At 40.2% G+C, this 21562-nt stretch overlaps 1 protein-coding gene across 3 annotated transcripts in view; it reads left to right on the top strand.

The window, feature by feature from the left end:
- kcnh5b (potassium voltage-gated channel, subfamily H (eag-related), member 5b) overlaps window positions 1–21562 on the top strand; it is a 575581-nt gene that overhangs the window by 354973 nt on the left and 199046 nt on the right. For all 3 annotated transcript variants that reach the window (XM_034194844.1, XM_034194843.1, XM_034194842.1), the window contains one exon: window positions 3424–3483. In XM_034194844.1, coding sequence (XP_034050735.1) covers window positions 3424–3483 — 60 coding nt within the window. The remainder of the gene's footprint in view (window positions 1–3423; window positions 3484–21562) is intronic.

Below are 21562 nucleotides of genomic sequence, written 5' to 3'. Positions count from 1 at the left end.
TTCGTCTCACTCTCGACGACGTTCTTCTAATCCAGGGGTGGGCATCGAGGGCCGAGACACTGCAGGTTTTCCATGTAACCAATCACCTCAGCAGGTGGGTTGCTGATGAGCTTCTGCTCTGAACATAAACACCTGGTTGTCAATGAAATCACCTGCTGAGACACCTGATCATTAATGAAATCACCTGCTGAGGCGATTGGTTGCACAGGAAACCTGCAGTGTCTCGGCGCTTTATGGCACATGATTGCCCACCCCTGTTCTAATCGATTGTCTAATCGTATGACCAGGTCGATAAGCCTGTCTAAATCCCGCGGCTCGTCCTTAGCCACCAGATGCTCCTTTAGGACCAAATACAATCTGTTTACAAAGGCAGCGCGGAGTGCAACAGTATTCCAGCCGGACCTCGCAGCGATGCGGAAGTCGACTGCATACTCGGCTGCACTCCGACGCCCCTGTCTCATCGACAGTAGCACTGTTGAAGCGGTTTCGCCTCTATTTGGGTGATCGAACACCAGTCTGAACTCCCTCACAAACTCAGTATATATCGATAGAAGCCGTGAATTCTGCTCCCAGAGCGCCGTAGCCCAGGAGTGTGCCTCACCTCGAAAAAGTCCGACGCATACATGATGGGACGCTGTGCAAAGACGAGCGAACACTGCATCAAGAAGTCTGCGCATGTCTCTACACAACCTCCATACGGTTCTGGGGGACTTATGTATGCTTCAGGGGACGGTGGGGGGATTCGTCGAATGACCACTGGAATCTCTGTATTCGGCACCAGGACAGTAGGAGGAGGAGCTGCAGCCGCGCCCCGTGTGGGCGCTTCCACCTGTGCGGTGAGAGCCTCCATCCTGCGATCGAGTATTGCGCTCTGCTCGGTCACTAAGTCCAACCGAGCAGTGAAGGCGGTTAAGATTTGCTGCCACTCACCTAACACGCCTCCTGCTGGTGCCTGTGCACCCTGCTCTTCCATTGGTTGTTCAAATGTTGGTTGACGCCCCTCAGAGTCCATGACTTTGGCCGAGATATCCTGTTGTGAAGGTGGAGTAACACGGACCCACAACAGGGGGTGTAAATGAACGGGTAATAGATGAGCCAAAAGACAACAATTTAATGTGAATGTGCACAATGGAATACAGACAATAGCAGATTTAGAATCAAGTCAAATATTCAAAGGTGACGTGTTTTTTTGTTTTGTTTTTTTGTTTTTTTTTTTTTTGCTTTCACATTGTATGGCCACTGCATGTGCTCTTTAGTGGTTACACTTCAATTTTGTGATGCTGGTGAGTCAAGGAATTCTAGAGTGCCTTTTTATAATTTGATGCCAAATTGATTTGATTTGATATCAAAAATTGCTCTCAGTTACATGTTGCAGGATGGAAACTTTGTGAGTAGTTTTGGGCACTTCTGTGCCTGTTTTTATCAACCCTATCTCATGGCATTTTGTGATGGCATCACAAAAAGTACATTAATCGATTGGTTTGTGATACCATGATGAAGAACGCCACATTTTCGTGACAGGAACACAAATTCATTTTATGATGGGAGCACGAAATGTGGGGTGATGCGAGGGAGTCTGGGGAGACTAATGCGTGGGTTAGGGGAAGAGGAAGGGATAGAATAGTAAAATAAGAAAAATGCATCACAAAAATGTGACTCATTTTGTGACAGGTGCATGAAAAAAAGCAAAATATAATATGCTTTAAGTGTTTGCCTCTGTCAATTTGTGTGTGTTTCTGCAGGGATAGTATAGCTTTTTTATGGGTAAAGAGGTGGAGCAGGAGTGAGACAGTTCGTAACCTTGGCGGGGCATGTCAAACTTGAACACGCCCACATCTTAAGACTTACCGACAAGTAGAGGTGGGCGATAATGGGAATTTTGGTATTGATCCAATACCAAGTAAATACAGGTCCAGCATCGCCGATACCGATACCGATACCGATACCAATACTTTTTCGTATTTAAGCTTCATAGATCCAAAGGATTCAAAAGACCTAGGATGGAATTTCACCAAACATTACACGTGACAACAAAATACTTTATTATCACAATCAACATTTTTGTTTAAAAAAAATATCACTCAACACAACTTAAAACTAAATCTCCTGAGGTAGAGAAGATGCGCTGAGTGGGCGGGCCAGGCTGAGCCTACCTGCATGGCTGTTGGCTGGAGCAGCTGAGCCATGTGATGGCGCAACAACAAAAGACCAGAGGGGGGTCACACAACACGCTGCTCTGTGTTGTGTGACACAGCGCAGCACTGCTCTTAGAGACAGAGAGTAGACTTTGATGAATCGTGCGCAGCAGTCAGTGCATGCGGGAGAGAAAAAAAGCTTGAGTATCGATCTTTTTACACAAGGATTGTTCAATATCAATACCAGCATTGGTACCGATATTATCGATATTAGGTTTGATCCGCCCACCTCTACTGACAAGCTCAGTTAACACACTTTCCTTGTTTTGGGTGTTTATTAAGTCTTATTTTATGGGCTGAGAAGTTATTATCATGGTTTTGGTTTGGTTTGACCATTAAAAATTGTGACCCGCTTATTTAGTCAGTAATCATGGATTAACTGGAGCTAATATTATGAAGCTACCGATAGCTGCTGAAAATGCTAACACAATTAGCATCCAAAATTACATGACATGATGATATCACTCGATACAAATGCCAGCAAACGCATCGTATGTGATTCGTTCAGTGAATTCACCGCACAACCAGCCACAATATTACACATATTTATAATAAAATGATTAAAAAGGGCCTTCGCAGCAGCTGCAGATAGCAGTTTCATTGCTTGCTGTCCACAGTGACAACACACGAACTGTCACTCAAAATGGTCACACCCCCAATGTGTTAGGATAACTGGGTTTTAAGTTCAAAGGTATTCACAATAATCGCTGTTCTCTGCCCCCCCCCCCCAAAAAAAAATAAATTACAGCACCCATGGGCAGTATTTGCAGAGCTTTTTTCTAACATTTCATTATTTGACTAATATGAGCGAAGTGCCGCGCAGCGGCGCAAAGCTCGCTCTACGGTAGATGCAAAAACAAACCAGAAATGGTACCAAAACATCTGCCCATAGGGGAAAAAGCCACAAACTGGACAACACTGTCATAAAAAGCTGCAAACCGATGGCAGACAAAGCCGCAAACTGGAAATGACACAAAAAATCTGCCCACGGGAGACGAAGCCACAAACCAGACAACATTGTCATAATGGTAGACGAAAGACCTAAATGACATGGTCAGATGCTGAAGAGCTTCACTCATTCATGTCTGCGACATATACATATTATAAAATGGTCAATGCATTCATTAATTTTTTTAAATCTTTTGCATTATGCATTCTAACCAGTGAGTATTTCTGCCAGTTTTCTGTAAACTGTCTTGTGACACTCTAATATCTTCTTCTCCTCCAGGTCTTATCCATCTGCCCCAAAGACATGCGGGCTGACATCTGTGTCCACCTCAACAGGAAGGTATAAATTTGTCATGTTTAAATTTTTATATTTATTTAAGTGTGGCTGTCCAGAACTCTGATTAGAGTGCACATATTTAGTTTTGCATCACCGCTACTCAGCACTGACCCATAGTTCAGGTTGGGCCGGTAGATATCAACCACCCCTGCATAAATCTGGTAGACCATGGCACAGTCAAAGTGGTCCAGTGTAGTGCAATGGATGCCGTGGTAGGTGTTGTTGCTTGCACAATAGCAGTGATCTCAAATGTTCTCATCCCTAGTTAGGCATTTGATAGACCATTTGTATTTTGGGAGTTTCCTTTGTTAAAGTCACCAAGAACAATAACTGGGGAGTCCGGGTTGTTTCTCCCCACCATCAGAATCTGGTCAGCTATCATACGCTAGGCCTGCTGCACATTAGCCTGTGATAGGATGTAGATGCCAACCAGGATGAATGAGGAGAACTTGTGAGTGGAGAAGAAACATATAGAGTTTATAGTATAGAGTTCAGGAGAGCAGTGTTTTAGGATCACTGTCACACTGGTACACCCAGTGTTACTGTAAAAACAAACTTCTCCGCCCTTCGTCTTTCTGGAAAGTTAGGTGTTGTGATCTGCTCTGAGGAGTTGAAAGCCCGCCAATCAATCCACACAGCCAGGTTTCTGTGAAATATAGAATATAGACTGAAGATGAGGAAAAATCTGTTTTCCCAAACCAGTAGATGAAGTTCATCCAGTTTGTTGCACAGTGAGTGCATAATGGAGAGAAATGTTCTTGGGTGAGATGTATGAAATCCTTACTGGGGGAGATGTAAAAGTGCACGTGTGCATTTCCCTCTCCTCTGGTGTTTCACAAAGATGAGGACACCTTTGATCACAATGTCCAGAGGGGTAGGAAAAAGTTCCTCCAGAGTTGTTTCCCTGATCTACTTGAGCTTATTCCTGGTGAAGAAGCTCGGGGTAGTCTTGCAAAAAACAAGTGAAAAACTAAAAAATAAACAACACCAAAACATCCGTGGAGTCAACTTGGAAAGGACTTGTGGCCTTGCCCTATTCTCTAACCCATAACTTATGACCTTTGACCTTCATGTTGCAATTGAATGTGGTTATCGTGCTTCTGTTTACCTCATACTCTCAGTCAAGAATTCCTGTCTGGGGAAAGACAGGCTTGACTCAGCCTTCGCTTCCACACTCCACTCCACCTCCATCCCCTTAAACCAACGGGGTTCATGGATCTACCATCACGTTCTAGTGTGTGTTTCATCATATTTTTGTATATAAATAAATTAGTAAGAGAATTTCACAGTGATTTCATTCAACTACTTTCTGAAACTACAGAGTGTGAGCTCTTGTCTCAATCTCTGCTGCAGACAATCTGTGATTCAGAGCTAGTCTTAGATTCTAGAGATTGTCACATGACGGTTTGCTTTCTCACTCTGTGAGATGCTGCAGTGCAGCTCAGGGATTCAGGAAAGGTGAGTATTTTATTAAAACATTTTCAACGGAGCAAATGGACATTTAAATGACATTTCACAGTTTGTATCACTGAACCTTACTCATTTATCTACAAAAATAGAAGACTTCTAGCTGGAATTAGTGAGTGATTTTATTTTACCACCGTGTTGCCAAATGTACCAGGTCTGTATCATGCACAGTTCCCAGTTTTTGGTGCTCCTGTGACTTAAAGCCATTTCTAACGCCTAAAGACTGTGTCCACATGGATGAAAATGTATATTTACAAAAGAAGGAAGGATTTCTTAAAACACATTTCATATTTTCAGCTTTAGAGTCAAATTATTTCTAAATACAGTATTCTAGACAAATATTGAATTGAACTGAATTGAAGAAGATTTATTTTGAACATAACAAAAGAAAAAAATAAAACAACAGACAATGTAAAATTTAAGTTAGTTCAAAAAGGAGTGAGAAGAAGTTAAAACTTGTCTAATTCCACCTCGTCTCCCTGTATAATGATTATACAGGGAGATGGGGTGGGTGGAATATCAAACCCTGTTTCCTTAAAAATACTACCATTGACAATCATGATAAAAAACAATAATAATAGCAACAACAATAATACTAATAGTAACAATAATAATGATACAATGATACAATATAATTTTAGAAAAAAGAAAAAGACATAAGGAACCTGACAAAATAAAACAACAGAAAAGATAGACCCATCTAACAATGAACATTAATAAATATGTGTCACGTGTAGAGAACTGTTATTTTTCTAAACATTTTGATATGCAACATAAGAACATTATTATACAAAAAGAAAGTACCTTTTAAAGTACTTTAATTACTGAAATTATGGTAAAATCAAGACAATTCCCTTGGCTACATATCATGGTTGATGTATAGCTATTCTGGTTTGTAGTAGTTCTCGTATGTCAGCCAGCCCACTTGTGTTTAAAAAGTAGCATTGTTGCCAGTGCTTATCCCCAGACTCTGTCATGTAAAGCACATGAGACTGTATGACTTCCAGACAAAACAGTGTCAGTATAATTGAAGTTACATCTCCAGCCAAGGCCGGTACCCATTTATAGGTGGACTGGGACAATGCAGATGAGATGCATTGTTCAAGGATACAACATGGTACTGACCAGTAATCAAACACAGGTCTACATACCGGAAGCCTAACTTAACCAAGTTTCCCACTGAGCTACCTGCTCAGCAGAAGGGAGACTAAATACTGAAGCATACAACCACGATTCCAATGAAGTTGGGACATTGTGTAAAATGTAAATAAAAACAGAATACAATGATTTGCAAATCCTCTTCAACCTATATTCAGCTGAATACACCACAAAGACAAGATATTTAATGTTCAAACTGATAAACTTTATTGTTTTTGTGCAAATATTTGCTCATTTTGAAATGGATGCCTCCAACACGTTTCAAAAAGCTGGGACGGTGGTATGTTTACCACTGTGTTACATCACCTTTCCTTCTAACAACACTCAATAAGCATTTGGGAACTGAGGACACTAATTGTTGATGCTTTGTAGGTGGAATTCTTTCCCCTTCTTGCTTGATGTACGACTTCAGTTGTTCAACAGCCCGGGGTGTCCGTTGTATTTTGCGCTTCATAATGCGCCGCACATTTTCAATGGGCGACAGGTCTAGACTGCAGGCAGGCCAGTCTAGTACCCGCACTGTTTTACTATGAAGCCACGGTGTTGTAACACGTGCAGAATGTGGCTTGGCATTGTCTTGCTGAAATACGCAGGGATATCCCTGAAAAGTCGTTGCTTGGATGGCAGTGTGTGTTGCTCCAAAACCTGGATGTACCTTTCAGCATTTATGGTGCCATCACAGATGTGTAAGTTGCCCATGCCATGGGCACTAACACACCCCCATACCATCACAGATGCTGGCTTTTGAAGTTTGTGCTGGTAACGATCTGGATGGTCTTTTTCCTCTTTTGTCCAGAGGACACGATGTCCATAATTTACAAAAACAATTTGAAACGTGGACTCATCAGACCACAGCACACTTTTCCACTTTGTGTCTGTCCATTTCAAATGAGCTCGGGCCCAGAGAAGACGGTGGTGTTGCTGGATGTTGTTGATGTATGGCTTTCGCTTTGCATGTTAAAGTTTTAACTTGCACTTGTAGATGTAGTGACAAACTGTGTTAACTGACAATGGTTTTCTGAAGTGTTCCTGAGCCTATGCGGTAAGATCCTTTACACAATGATGTCAGTTTTTAATGAAGTGCCACATGAGGGATCGAAGGTCACGGGCATTCAGTGTTGGTTTTCGGCCTTGTGACTTACTTGTCGAAAGTTCTCCAGATTCTCTGAATCTTCTGATTATATTATGGACTGTAGATGATGGAATCCCTAAATTCCTTGCAATTGAATATTGAGAAAAATTGTTCTTAAACTATTGGACTATTTTTTTTTCATGCAGTGGTGATCTTCATTCCATCTTTGCTTGTGAATGGCTGAGCCTTTTGGGGATGCTCCTTTTATACCCATTCATGACACTCACGTATTTAGGTATTCTTTGAACATTCATCAACTTTCCCAGTCTTTTATTGCCCTGTCCCAACTTTTTTTAAATTGTTGCAGGCATGCAATCCAAAATGAGCAAATATTTGCACAAACCAACAAAGTCTATCAGTTTGAATATTAAATATCTTGTTTTTATGGTGTATTCAATTGAACATAGGTTGACAAGGATTTGCAAATCATTGTATTCTGTTTTTATTTACAATTTACACAATGTCCCAACTTCATTGGAATCGGGGTTGTAGAATAAATCAGTTTCAGCATCAACCTTTAAACACCATGGCTGCCATGAATCCTTCAACATCATCCCACATACTGCACTTTATACTTCCCTGTTTGAACATTCATTATGTCCACATCAAGCCATCAGACGTGACACCAGTGCACAGCTAAGTGGAGACCACGCATGTATTTTTAGAGACTCTGAACGACACTGGGCAAGACTTCACCGCCAATAAATCTGAGACTTTACTGCAAAGCTGTAATTTAACAAGAGTCAGTTTTGCTTGTGTAAAAGCATTCTGTGCTGATTAATATTCAGATGTCAAATGCTTTGTCATTTCATTGAGTCACAAGTTTCTGTTTCAGAAAAAAACAAACAAAAAACCCCATGCATTTTGTTCATCGAGAGCAGAAATTTAGCAAGAACTGAAATATCGATGGGCACATGCAAAAATCTGTTTTTCCCCCAGACAAACAGGTCATAGGATACGGAGTCATCACTCACTCTATATACTGTGTGTCCTGCAAATACAGAGAGATTGTGGCAAACTGTTCTCTTGGGACATTTTTGTCTATATATTATGATGAAAAAATGGTTCAAATTAAGTAAGTCATTCTTTAAAAATCTGTTTCTTTTCATCTACCAAGGAGGTTGTGTTTTTTGTTGCTGTTTTTTGCTTGTTTGTCAGTAGGACATCTCAAAAGGACATGCTGTCAATGAAGTTTTGTGGAGATGCTTTGGGCTAAGGAAGAACTAATTGCATTTTGTCAATAGATTTTGAGCTTTCCTACTTCAAAATAACATAAATGCTTTCATTGGAGAGGTACAGTAGCCTTTGGGTTAGGGAAGACTTGATAAAACTTTGGTCTAGCTCTGGGTCAAGGAAAAAATCTTGTCTATAGTCTTTGAACTTGAACCCTTTGAGTGCCTTCTTTGACCCAAGTCTTACCTTTAATCTTGATGTGATTCCTGATTAGAGATGTCCTGTGGGTAAAAACAAACAACAATAAAACATAACCTGCTTGAAGAGGTTCCGAGATCAAAGATGAGCAATTAGGATCAAAGAAAGAAAAAAACACCACCCCTGGGTCTTAATAGCAAATAATACTGGTTAGTACATACTACACAACTGTTACTGTAGTATGTCCTAGAACTAAGCGAGTCAGTAATAGGGACACATTTTGGATGTACTACGCCATTGCCATTTTATCTGTCCTTTGACTGAAATGTTTACACAGGAGGTACATGTACCCATGTATACTGTGAATCTTTTTTAATTTTGCAACAGTAAACTTTTCTTGACATCTGTTTGTCCAATGCCATGGGCCTTTGGATGCTGTGACATTTTCATGTTTGGCTGCTACCTTATTTGAGTTTCCTTCTTCTTTGGTTAACAGGCTCCAGTTGCCTCATAGAATAATTTAGCATAGTCTGTTTGGACACTGTGGAGGTAGTAGATAATCTCAATACTATTTGACTCCTGCTTATTACCCCCTGAGCATTCCGATTCCCTATGGATTGTGACATACTGCTTTTTGCCTGTTATAGAGTAAGCTGGTATGCACATTCTGATGCATGCAAACGGAAGACTGATGGACCTTGGTGGAGGTGGGGGCTCTCTGAGAACACCTTCTAGGTTTTTTTGGCCTCCTTACATTGTAACAAGTAAAGACTGGACAGTAAAGACTGTTTGACATATAACAACTCTTAGGCTCCTGACGGGTAGCGGCAACATTCCATAGAACCCATTCAAACCCTAAGACCACCAGGACACTTCAAGCAAGCTGCACTCTGCTCCTTACTGCAACATCATGCCAGGAAAATGAATGACTTCCATTATCAAAGTTTTCAGCTCATCTCTTCTTTCCCTTTAAATCTTGTGCCATGTGTGATCCAATAATGTGCATATACATATCCCACATGCACACATTAATCTCGGCAGGAATGGCTTCAGGCTCCGAGCATAAATGAGATAAACTGAAAATTTGTCTCAAACGTCATTCTTTCATCACCCTTGGAAATTTGCATCTGATAGACTTTACTTATGACTGATATGACTTTCTGACTCCTTTTCTCTGGTTTCTCTTGAAATAGTGGTGCTGAATTCAATTACACTCCTTGATTGAATCACACTATGTCAGGATTCAATGTCGTTTGCCTGCTCCTTCATGTGGTCCTCAGACTTCATACATCTTTGGAGGGGATGGGATGGGCCAAAATGGTATTGTGACTTGTACTGGAAGGTACTTTTTCAGTACAGTCCCCCCCCCCCCCTACTAACAAAATTGAAAACAGTAAATTTCACAAAACTCATCAACCAAGGAAACTATTCCTACCTTTAGATTACATTAAACTATTACTAGTTAATAGTTTGGGGAGGGTTTCGATGGACACAACTGAGCTAAAACAAACCTTCATGAAGACATCGATTGTTGCAAATATGTCTCTGATTCACGAAGACACAAAATCAATGCGTATGACAAATATGAGATACTACACAGACCCTCCACCTAACCTTCCTGTAATATCAACCTTAAAATGGTTATATATATTTTTTAGATATAAAAAAATACACGAATCACACAAAAAAAGGAATGAAAAAAGTGACTGCCATGATGATGAAATTGTAAGAAATAAAGCCTTCGTTGCCTTGTGCTTAATGCTAGCCGGTGCCTTGATAAGTGGCTTGTTTGTGTTGTAGTGCTGCAAAGCAGTTTGTGTTATTTGCAAGATTCAAAGCCCCATTCTCTGATTACACTTACTCCCAAACTTTAAAATTGCAGTGAAATGTTGTCTGGATGCACTGATTGTGTGTATATATATATATATATATATATATATATATACGAGGGCTGTCAATAAAGTAACGGTCCTTTTTATTTTTTTCAAAAACTATATGGATTTCATTCATATGTTTTTACGTCAGACATGCTTGAACCCTCGTGCGCATGCGTGAGTTTTTCCACGCCTGTCGGTGACGTCATTCGCCTGTGAGCACTCCTTGTGGGAGGAGTCGTCCAGCCCCTCGTCGGAATTCCTTTGTCTGAGAAGTTGCTGAGAGACTGGCGCTTTGTTTGATCAAAATTTTTTCTAAACCTGTGAGACACATCGAAGTGGACACGGTTCGAAAAATTAAGCTGGTTTTCAGTGAAAATTTTAACAGCTGATGAGAGATTTTGAGGTGATTCTGTCGCTTTAAGGACTTTTCACGGTGCGAGACGTCGCGCTGCACTCTCAGGCGCCATCATCAGCCTGTTCAAGCTGAAAACCTCCACATTTCAGGCTCTATTGATCCAGGACGTTGTGAGAGAACAGAGAAGTTTCAGAAGAAGTCGGTTTCAGCATTTTATCCGGATATTCCACTGTTAAAGGAGATTTTTTTAATGAAAGACGTGCGGACGGATCCGCGCGTCGGGACGCAGCCGACGCGGTGCGGCGGCACAGGAAAAACACCTCCGTGTTGATAACCATTTGTAAAATCCAGGCGGCTTTTGATGGCTTTCAGTGGAGTGAGTATATGAGAAATTGTTTAACAGGCAGGACATGTTCCAACTTGTCCTTAAGGCTTTCAACAGAGGTGTTTTTCCTGTGGCGGAGCGTCGCGGCGGCTGCGTCCCGACGCGCGGACCCGTCCGCACGTCTTTCATTAAAAAAATCTCCTTTAACAGTGGAATATCCGGATAAAATGCTGAAACCGACTTCTTCTGAAACTTCTCTGTTCTCTCACGACGTCCTGGATCAATAGAGCCTGAAATGTGGAGGTTTTCAGCTTGAACAGGCTGATGACGCCGCCTGAGAGCTCTGAGCGACGTCTCGCACCGTGAAAAGTCCTTAAAGCGACAGAATCACCTCAAAATCTCTCATCAGCCGTTAAAATTTTCACTGAAAACCAGCTTAATTTTTCGAACCGTGTCCACTTCGATGTGTCTCACAGGTTTAGAAAAAATTTTGATCAAACAAAGCGCCAGTCTCTCAGCAACTTCTCAGACAAAGGAATTCCGACGAGGGGCTGGACGACTCCTCCCACAAGGAGTGCTCACAGGCGACTGACGTCACCGACAGGCGTGGAAAAACTCACGCATGCGCACGAGGGTTCAAGCATGTCTGACGTAAAAACATATGAATGAAATCCATATAGTTTTTGAAAAAAATAAAAAGGACCGTAACTTTATTGACAGCCCTCGTATATATATATATATATATATATATATATATATATATATATATATATATATATATATATATATATATATATATATACAGTAGGGAAAATAAGTATTTGACCCCTGTCAGTTTTGCAGGTTTTCCCACCTATGAAGAATGGAGAGGTCTGTAATTTTTTTTATCATAGGCACACTTCAACTGTGAGAGACATAATCTAAAAAAAAAAAAATCCAGAAAATCACTTTGTATGATTTTTTAAATAATTAATTTGCATTGTGTTGCATAAAATAAGGCTCTCACAGGCCTGTTAATTTTTCTTTAAGAAGCCCTCTTATTCTGCACTCTTTACCTGTATTAATTGCACCTGTTTGAACTTGTTACCTGTACAAAAGACACCTGTTCACACACTCAATCAATCACACTCCAACCTGTCCACCATAGCCAAGACCAAAGAGCTGTCTAAGGACACAAAACTGTAGACCTGCAGAAGGCTGGGATGGAATACAGGACAACAGGCAAGCAGCTTGGTAGAAGACAACAACTGTTATGATTATTTATTAGAAAGTGGAAGAAACACAAGATGACTGTTAATCTCCCTCGGTCTGGGATTCCATGCAAGATCTCACTTTGTGGGGTAAGGATGATTCTGAGAAAGCTCAGAACTACACAGGAGGACCTGGTCAGTGACCTGAAGAGAGCTGGGACCACAGTCACAAAGATTACATTAGTAAAACATGATGCTGTCATGGTTTAAAATCCTGCAGGGCAGCAAGGTCCCCCTGCTCAAGCCAGCACATGTCCAGGCCCGTTTGAAGTTCACCAGTGACCATCTGGATGACCTAGAGGAGGCATGGGAGAAGGTAATGTGGTCAGATGAGACCAGAATAGAGGTTTTTGGAATCAACTCCACTGAGAACAACCCCAAGAAAACCATCCCAACCGTGAAGCATGGGGGTGGAAACATCATACTCTGGGGGTGCTCTTCTGCAAAGGGGACAGGACGACTGCACCGTATTGAAGGGAGGATGGATGGGGTCATGTATTGCGAGATTTTGGCAAACAACCTCCTTCCCTCACTAAGAGCATTGAAGATGGATCATGACTGGGTCTTCCAGCATGACAATGACCCCAAACACATAGCCAGGGCAACTAAGGAGGGGCTCTGTAAGAAGCATTTCAAGGTCCTGGAGTGGCCTGGCCAGTCTCCAGAACTGAACTCAATAGAAAATTTTTGGAGGGAGCTGAAACTCCAAACCTGGAAGATTTGGAGAAGATCTTTATGGAGGAGTGGACCAAAATCCCTGTTGCAGTGTGTGGAAACTTGGTCAAGAACTACAGGAAACGTGTGATCTCTGTAATGGCAGACAAATGTTTCTGTACCAATTTAAGTTCTGTTTTTCTAGAGGATCAAATACTTATTTTATTCAACAAAATGCAAATGAATAATTTAAAAATCATAGAATGTGATTTTCTCTCTATTTTGTTTTTAGATTCTGTCTCTCACAGATGAAGTGTACCCACGATAAAAATTACAGACCTCTCCATTCTTTGTAGGTGGGAAAACCTACAAAACTGACAGTGGGACAAATACTTATTTTCCCCACTGTATATATATATATATATATATATATATATATATATATATATATATATATATATATGTATATATATATATATATATATGTATGTGTGTGTGTGTGTGTTTGTGTGTGTGTGTGTATTCACAGTGCCTCAAATGTTCCACATTTTGTTATGTTACAGCCTATTTCCAACATGGAGAAATTTTTTTTTTTCCATCAAAATTCTACTCACAACACCCCATAATGGCAACATGAAAAAGTTTTTATTATTATTATTGCAAATTTATTAAAAATTAAACACAAAAACATAATCTTGTCATTACGGTGTATTGTGTGTATAATTTTGTAAAAAAAAAAATTAATAATTTCTGCAATTTTTGAGTAAGGCTTGAACATATCAAAATGTGGAAAAAGTCAAACACTGTGAATATTTTCCATATGTACTGTATATCTATCTATCTATCTATCTATCTATCTATCTATCTATCTATCTATCTATCTATCTATCTATCTATCTATCTATCTATCTATCTATCTATCTATCTATCTATCTAGATATAGATATCTAGATATCTATATCTATATTTATATATATAGCACTCCATATAGAGAAAGCTGCATTCACAAACGGCTGTTTTCCATCAAAGGGATGAGAAGGGGAAAACCCTTTCTCATCCCTTTGATGGAAAACGTCACAAACCTGCAAGTTCCTGCAGTTAAAATAATAACAACAACAACAATAATAATAATAATAATAATAATAATAATAATAATAATAATAATAATAATAATAATAATAATAATGTTACATTAGAGAATGTATGGGTTTTGGAGTTCTCTGACTTCAGAGTTTCCTTGTGCAGCCATTTGAAGTAACTGTCAAGGCAACAGCTACTCTCATTCCCCAACAAGCCCCTAAATGAGGACAGTGAAGTTTGTAAAACTGCAAGGTACTGAAGGATTATTTCCTGAGGCTTAGATTACTTCCAGCATGTTTCAGGTGCTCGACTGGAAGCACCGATATAAAAATGCTGTGGTCTCAGTGTAATAGGTACCAAAACTAATAAAGGCTTACTGTGATTACTTACTGTTACTGTGATGGATTATCTCACTTCATGAGCGCTGTTTTTCTTTTAGTGCATAACAATGAAGAAATTAGTTTTTGTTTCACCTCATAGGGAGGAAACAGTGGACAGCTAATCCTGAGCATTGTTGTTGCCTTAAATCGGTACATCATAACACATGTACCCCTACAGATGTCGACAGAGCTGAAATAACCATACAGTTTCTGACCATACAGTTTCAAATATCATACTGTCATACAGTAACACTGTATGGATGTCAAAAAGGTCATACTATTAGAGAGTTAATACGAAAATTCACTAAGGTATGTCTTCTATAAAACATTCCAATTCTAAGGTAGAACTCTACTAGTGTATACTAAGGTATATCTAAAAAGAAGATTAGAGTAGAGTTACTCAGAACTGATGAGAATTATACAAACTAATTTTAACACAGTGTGAGTTTACTTAACATTGATAATGTTTCTGTTATTTCTGTTAAATTCACTCCTTGCATGTACTGCATGTGAAGTAGGCTTGTGGGGACTGGTAGCTCAGCTTTGTTTGTTTGCTGACCTTGACTTTGCAGATGATGCTGTGATCTTTGCAGAATCAATGGATGCCCTAATTGTTGCACTTAAGAAGCTGAGTAGTCAGAGTGTCTGTGCTTGCGATTGTTTTAGATCAAACACAAGATCCAGGCCTTCATTGACTCATGCAGTGACATTCACATCTTTGGATACTTGGCCTTTGAGACTGAGAGACACCTGGGAAGAGCTTATGTAGTCATGAGGTTGCTGTACAGAAGTGGTCTGTGATGACGATACCTTGGCGGGAGTGGATAGGTCCACGTTTTTAGGGTCCTGGTGCCTCCTGTCTTGCTGTATGAATGAATGAATGAATGAATGAATGAATGAATGAAATTTATTTCAGCAACACAGCACAGTCACAACATATCAAAACAAAACCAGAACAAAACCAAAATTTGCACTGTGTGTCTGAAAGGGGGTGGGAAGAAGCAAGGCTTATCAGTTACCCACCCCCCATACCAAAAGTCCAAGTCCAACACTATTAGCACTTATGCTCAAAAAACACAGACTCATAAATACATATTCATTTTTGCTCACACTCCTATATATACATATATACACCACAGATACATACCATACATTAACAAGGTTATACATCATATTTATACATTATTTAATTCAATTATATTTTTCATTATATCCGGAAATTATTAAATTTTTATAATGTTTCTTAAAACAAACTAAAGAACCACATAACCTAATTTCAACAGGACATTCGTTCCAAACCTTAACCCCTTTAACTGAAACGCAAAAACCCTTTACATTGGTGCGTATAGGAGGCTTCTTGAATACAGCACATCCTCATAAACTATATTCAGAGTCCCTCATCTTGAACAGGTTCTGGACATGAAGTGGTAAGTCTTAGTTGTTAGCTTTGTACAAAGTTTGTACTGTGATGTAATCCACTAAATCTCTGAATTTCAATAAATTTAAAGTTGTAAACAGAGAATGCCTTGACTCAAGATAATGTTTGTTACAGATGATTCTAATGGCACGTTTTTGTAAGAGAAATATTTGATTGGTGTTTGATTTGTAAGTGTTACCCCAAGACTCAATACAATATGTCATATATGGTGCTATTAAAGAATGATATAAAGTAAGTAACCCTTCCTGTGACAGTATGTCCTTGGCCCTGTACATGATGGCAATAGATTTTGACATTTTCCTGTTCCGGAGCACAGCGGTGTTTTTCTGTATCTGTTAGCTGTTTAATCTGCGCAGTTAGATTGATCTAGTTATCTAGATTACGATTTGTTTCCCAGTGTAATCTTTACGTGCCTTAACTAAAGCACTCCTTCTGCTGAATCACCTCTAAATTATTTACACATTATTCACTTTGCGTGTTTTTAGGAATCCGTTAGCTTAGCGCAGCTACTAGCTCTTAACCGATTTAGCATGGCTGCTTCTCCTGTCTCTCACGCACTTTTCTGCTCTGGGTGTGAAATGTTTAGTTATTCCTCGGCCTCCTTTAGCAGTAACGGTACTTGTAATAAGTGTAGCTTATTCGTAGCTTTGGAGGCCAGGCTGGGCGAATTGGAGACTCGGCTCCGCACCGTGGAAAATTCTACAGCTAGCCAGGCCCCTGTAGTCGGTGCGGACCAAGGTAGCTTAGCCGCCGTTAGTTACCCCCTGGCAGATCCCGAGCAGCCGGGAAAGCAGGCCGACTGGGTGACTGTGAGGAGGAAGCGTAGCCCTAAACAGAAGCCCCGTGTACACCGCCAACCCGTTCACATCTCTAACCGTTTTTCCCTACTCGACGACACACCCGCCGAGGATCAAACTCTGGTTATTGCCGACTCTGTTTTGAGAAATGTGAAGTTAGCGACACCAGCAACCATAGTCAATTGTCTTCCGGGGGCCAGAGCAGGCGACATTGAAGGAAATTTGAAACTGCTGGCTAAGGCTAAGCGTAAATTTGGTAAGATTGTAATTCACGTCGGCAGTAATGACACCCGGTTACGCCAATCGGAGGTCACTAAAATTAACATTAAATCGGTGTGTAACTTTGCAAAAACAATGTCGGACTCTGTAGTTTCTCTGGGCCCCTCCCCAATCAGACCGGGAGTGACATGTTTAGCTGCATGTTCTCCTTGAATTGCTGGCTGTCTGAGTGGTGTCCAAAAAATGAGGTGGGCTTCATAGATAATTGGCAAAGCTTCTGGGGAAAACCTGGTCTTGTTAGGAGAGACGGCATCCATCCCACTTTGGATGGAGCAGCTCTCATTTCTAGAAATCTGACCAATTTTCTTAAATCCTCCAAACCGTGACTATCCAGGGTTGGGACCAGGAAGCAGAGTTGTAGTCTTACACACCTCTCTGCAGCTTCTCTCCCCCTGCCATCCCCTCATTACCCCATCCCCGTAGAGACGGTGCCTGCTCCCAGACTACCAATAACCAGCAAAAATCTATTTAAGCATAAAAATTCAAAAAGAAAAAATAATATAGCACCTTCAACTGCACCACAGACTAAAACAGTTAAATGTGGTCTATTAAACATTAGGTCTCTCTCTTCTAAGTCCCTGTTGGTAAATGATATAATAATTGATCAACATATTGATTTATTCTGCCTTACAGAAACCTGGTTACAGCAGGATGAATATGTTAGTTTAAATGAGTCAACACCCCCGAGTCACACTAACTGTCAGAATGCTCGTAGCACGGGCCGGGGCGGAGGATTAGCAGCAATCTTCCATTCCAGCTTATTAATTAATCAAAAACCCAGACAGAGCTTTAATTCATTTGAAAGCTTGACTCTTAGTCTTGTCCATCCAAATTGGAAGTCCCAAAAACCAGTTTTATTTGTTATTATCTATCGTCCACCTGGTCGTTACTGTGAGTTTCTCTGTGAATTTTCAGACCTTTTGTCTGACTTAGTGCTTAGCTCAGATAAGATAATTATAGTGGGCGATTTTAACATCCACACAGATGCTGAGAATGACAGCCTCAACACTGCATTTAATCTATTATTAGACTCTATTGGCTTTGCTCAAAAAGTAAATGAGTCCACCCACCACTTTAATCATATCTTAGATCTTGTTCTGACTTATGGTATGGAAATAGAAGAATTAACAGTATTCCCTGAAAACTCCCTTCTGTCTGATCATTTCTTAATAACATTTACATTTACTCTGATGGACTACTCAGCAGTGGGGAATAAGTTTCATTACACTAGAAGTCTTTCAGAAAGCGCTGTAACTAGGTTTAAGGATATGATTCCTTCTTTATGTTCTCTAATGCCATATACCAACACAGTGCAGAGTAGCTACCTAAACTCTGTAAGTGAGATAGAGTATCTCGTCAATAGTTTTACATCCTAATTGAAGACAACTTTGGATGCTGTAGCTCCTCTGAAAAAGAGAGCTTTAAATCAGAAGTGCCTGACTCCGTGGTATAACTCACAAACTCGTAGCTTAAAGCAGATAACCCGTAAGTTGGAGAGGAAATGGCGTCTCACTAATTTAGAAGATCTTCACTTAGCCTGGAAAAAGAGTCTGTTGCTCTATAAAAAAGCCCTCCGTAAAGCTAGGACATCTTTCTACTCATCACTAATTGAAGAAAATAAGAACAACCCCAGGTTTCTTTTCAGCACTGTAGCCAGGCTGACAAAGAGTCAGAGCTCTATTGAGCTGAGTATTCCATTAACTTTAACTAGTAATGACTTCATGACTTTCTTTGCTAACAAAATTTTAACTATTAGAGAAAAAATTACTCATAACCATCCCAAAGACGTATCGTTATCTTTGGCTGCTTTCAGTGATGCCGGTATTTGGTTAGACTCTTTCTCTCCGATTGTTCTGTCTGAGTTATTTTCATTAGTTACTTCATCCAAACCATCAATATGTTTATTAGACCCCATTCCTACCAGGCTGCTCAAGGAAGCCCTACCATTATTTAATGCTTCGATCTTAAATATGATCAATCTATCTTTGTTAGTTGACTATGTACCACAGGCTTTTAAGGTGGTAGTAATTAAACCATTACTTAAAAAGCCATCACTTGACCCAGCTATCTTAGCTAATTATAGGCCCATCTCCAACCTTCCTTTTCTCTCAAAAATTCTTGAAAGGGTAGTTGTAAAACAGCTAACTGATCATCTGCAGAGGAATGGTCTATTTGAAGAGTTTCAGTCAGGTTTTAGAATTCATCATAGTACAGAAACAGCATTAGTGAAGGTTACAAATGATCTTCTTATGGCCTCGGACAGTGGACTCATCTCTGTGCTTGTTTTGTTAGACCTCAGTGCTGCTTTTGATACTGTTGACCATAAAATTTTATTACAGAGATTAGAGCATGCCATAGGTATTAAAGGCATTGCGCTGCGGTGGTTTGAATCATATTTGTCTAATAGATTACAATTTGTTCATGTAAATGGGGAATCTTCTTCACAGACTAAAGTTAATTATGGAGTTCCACAAGGTTCTGTGCTAGGACCAATTTTATTCACTTTATACATGCTTCCCTTAGGCAGTATTATTAGACGGTATTGCTTAAATTTTCATTGTTACGCAGATGATACCCAGCTTTATCTGTCCATGAAGCCAGAGGACACACACCAATTAGCTAAACTGCAGGATTGTCTTACAGACATAAAGACATGGATGACCTCTAATTTCCTGCTTTTAAACTCAGATAAAACTGAAGTTATTGTACTTGGCCCCACAAATCTTAGAAACATGGTGTCTAACCAGATCCTTACTCTGGATGGCATTACCCTGACCTCTAGTAATACTGTGAGAAATCTTGGAGTCATTTTTGATCAGGATATGTCATTCAAAGCGCATATTAAACAAATATGTAGGACTGCTTTTTTGCATTTATGCAATATCTCTAAAATCAGAAAGGTCTTGTCTCAGAGTGATGCTGAAAAACTAATTCATGCATTTATTTCCTCTAGGCTGGACTATTGTAATTCATTATTATCAGGTTGTCCTAAAAGTTCCCTAAAAAGCCTTCAGTTAATTCAAAATGCTGCAGCTAGAGTACTGACGGGGACTAGAAGGAGAGAGCATATCTCACCCATATTGGCCTCTCTTCATTGGCTTCCTGTTAATTCTAGAATAGAATTTAAAATTCTTCTTCTTACTTATAAGGTTTTGAATAATCAGGTCCCATCTTATCTTAGGGACCTCGTAGTACCATATCACCCCAATAGAGCGCTTCGCTCTCAGACTGCAGGCTTACTTGTAGTTCCTAGGGTTTGTAAGAGTAGAATGGGAGGCAGAGCCTTCAGCTTTCAGGCTCCTCTCCTGTGGAACCAGCTCCCAATTCAGATCAGGGAGACAGACACCCTCTCTACTTTTAAGATTAGGCTTAAAACTTTCCTTTTTGCTAAAGCTTATAGTTAGGGCTGGATCAGGTGACCCTGAACCATCCCTTAGTTATGCTGCTATAGACGTAGACTGCTGGGGGGTTCCCATGATGCATTGTTTCTTTCTCTTTTTGCTCTGTATGCACCACTCTGCATTTAATCATTAGTGATCGATCTCTGCTCCCCTCCACAGCATGTCTTTTTCCTGGTTCTCTCCCTCAGCCCCAACCAGTCCCAGCAGAAGACTGCCCCTCCCTGAGCCTGGTTCTGCTGGAGGTTTCTTCCTGTTAAAAGGGAGTTTTTCCTTCCCACTGTAGCCAAGTGCTTGCTCACAGGGGGTCGTTTTGACCATTGGGGTTTTACATAGTTATTGTATGGCCTTGCCTTACAATATAAAGCGCCTTGGGGCAACTGTTTGTTGTGATTTGGCGCTATATAAAAAAATTGATTGATTGATTGATATGTGGTTTCCAGCTGAGTTTATTATCAATTATAACACCTAGGAATTTATTCTGTTACTGTCTTTATTTCCATATTGTTAATGGTTACATTTTTACATTTAGGTACAAGTTTATTTCCAAATATAATACATTTATTTTTTCCAAGGTGGAGTGACAATTTGTTAGCATCAAACCAAGCCTTGAATTTATCCAATTCATTTTCCACAGTGTCCAGAAGCTGTTCAAGATTATCACCACTGCAGAACACAGTTGTGTTCTGCAGTGGTGATAATAGTTGTGAGACTTTGTGCTGCCACCACAACCCAGACCTGGATAAGGGGCAGAACCTGAATGAAAACAATAAAGATGATAATTATTATGAGTTAACAGCAGGGACTGGTATGTGACAGATACACCATGCAGCCTATGAGCAGTCCTTCATGGTGTGTTTTGCTAGAATGTTGAGTATAGCTGTGCACCTTGGCACGGTGCTGGGGTGTGTACTTCGGCAAGGTGCCATGCGTCTGACTGTGTCACCTTACATCCAGCTGTGCCACTATGTGTCCCACCACACTGTTATGCATCTTGCCAAGCCATGCTAACCCTTACTGTGCCCTCCAGTTCCCAAGCCACATAGCTACTGCACACAACTACACATGATTCCTGGCCACTCAGGAAATTGCTCTTCCCCAAAACAGGAAACAACCTGCAT

The sequence above is a fragment of the Thalassophryne amazonica genome, chromosome 19 (genome assembly GCF_902500255.1).
Source record: "Thalassophryne amazonica chromosome 19, fThaAma1.1, whole genome shotgun sequence".
Classification (NCBI taxonomy): domain Eukaryota; kingdom Metazoa; phylum Chordata; class Actinopteri; order Batrachoidiformes; family Batrachoididae; genus Thalassophryne; species Thalassophryne amazonica.
This window is presented reverse-complemented; position numbering and strand designations above follow the sequence as displayed.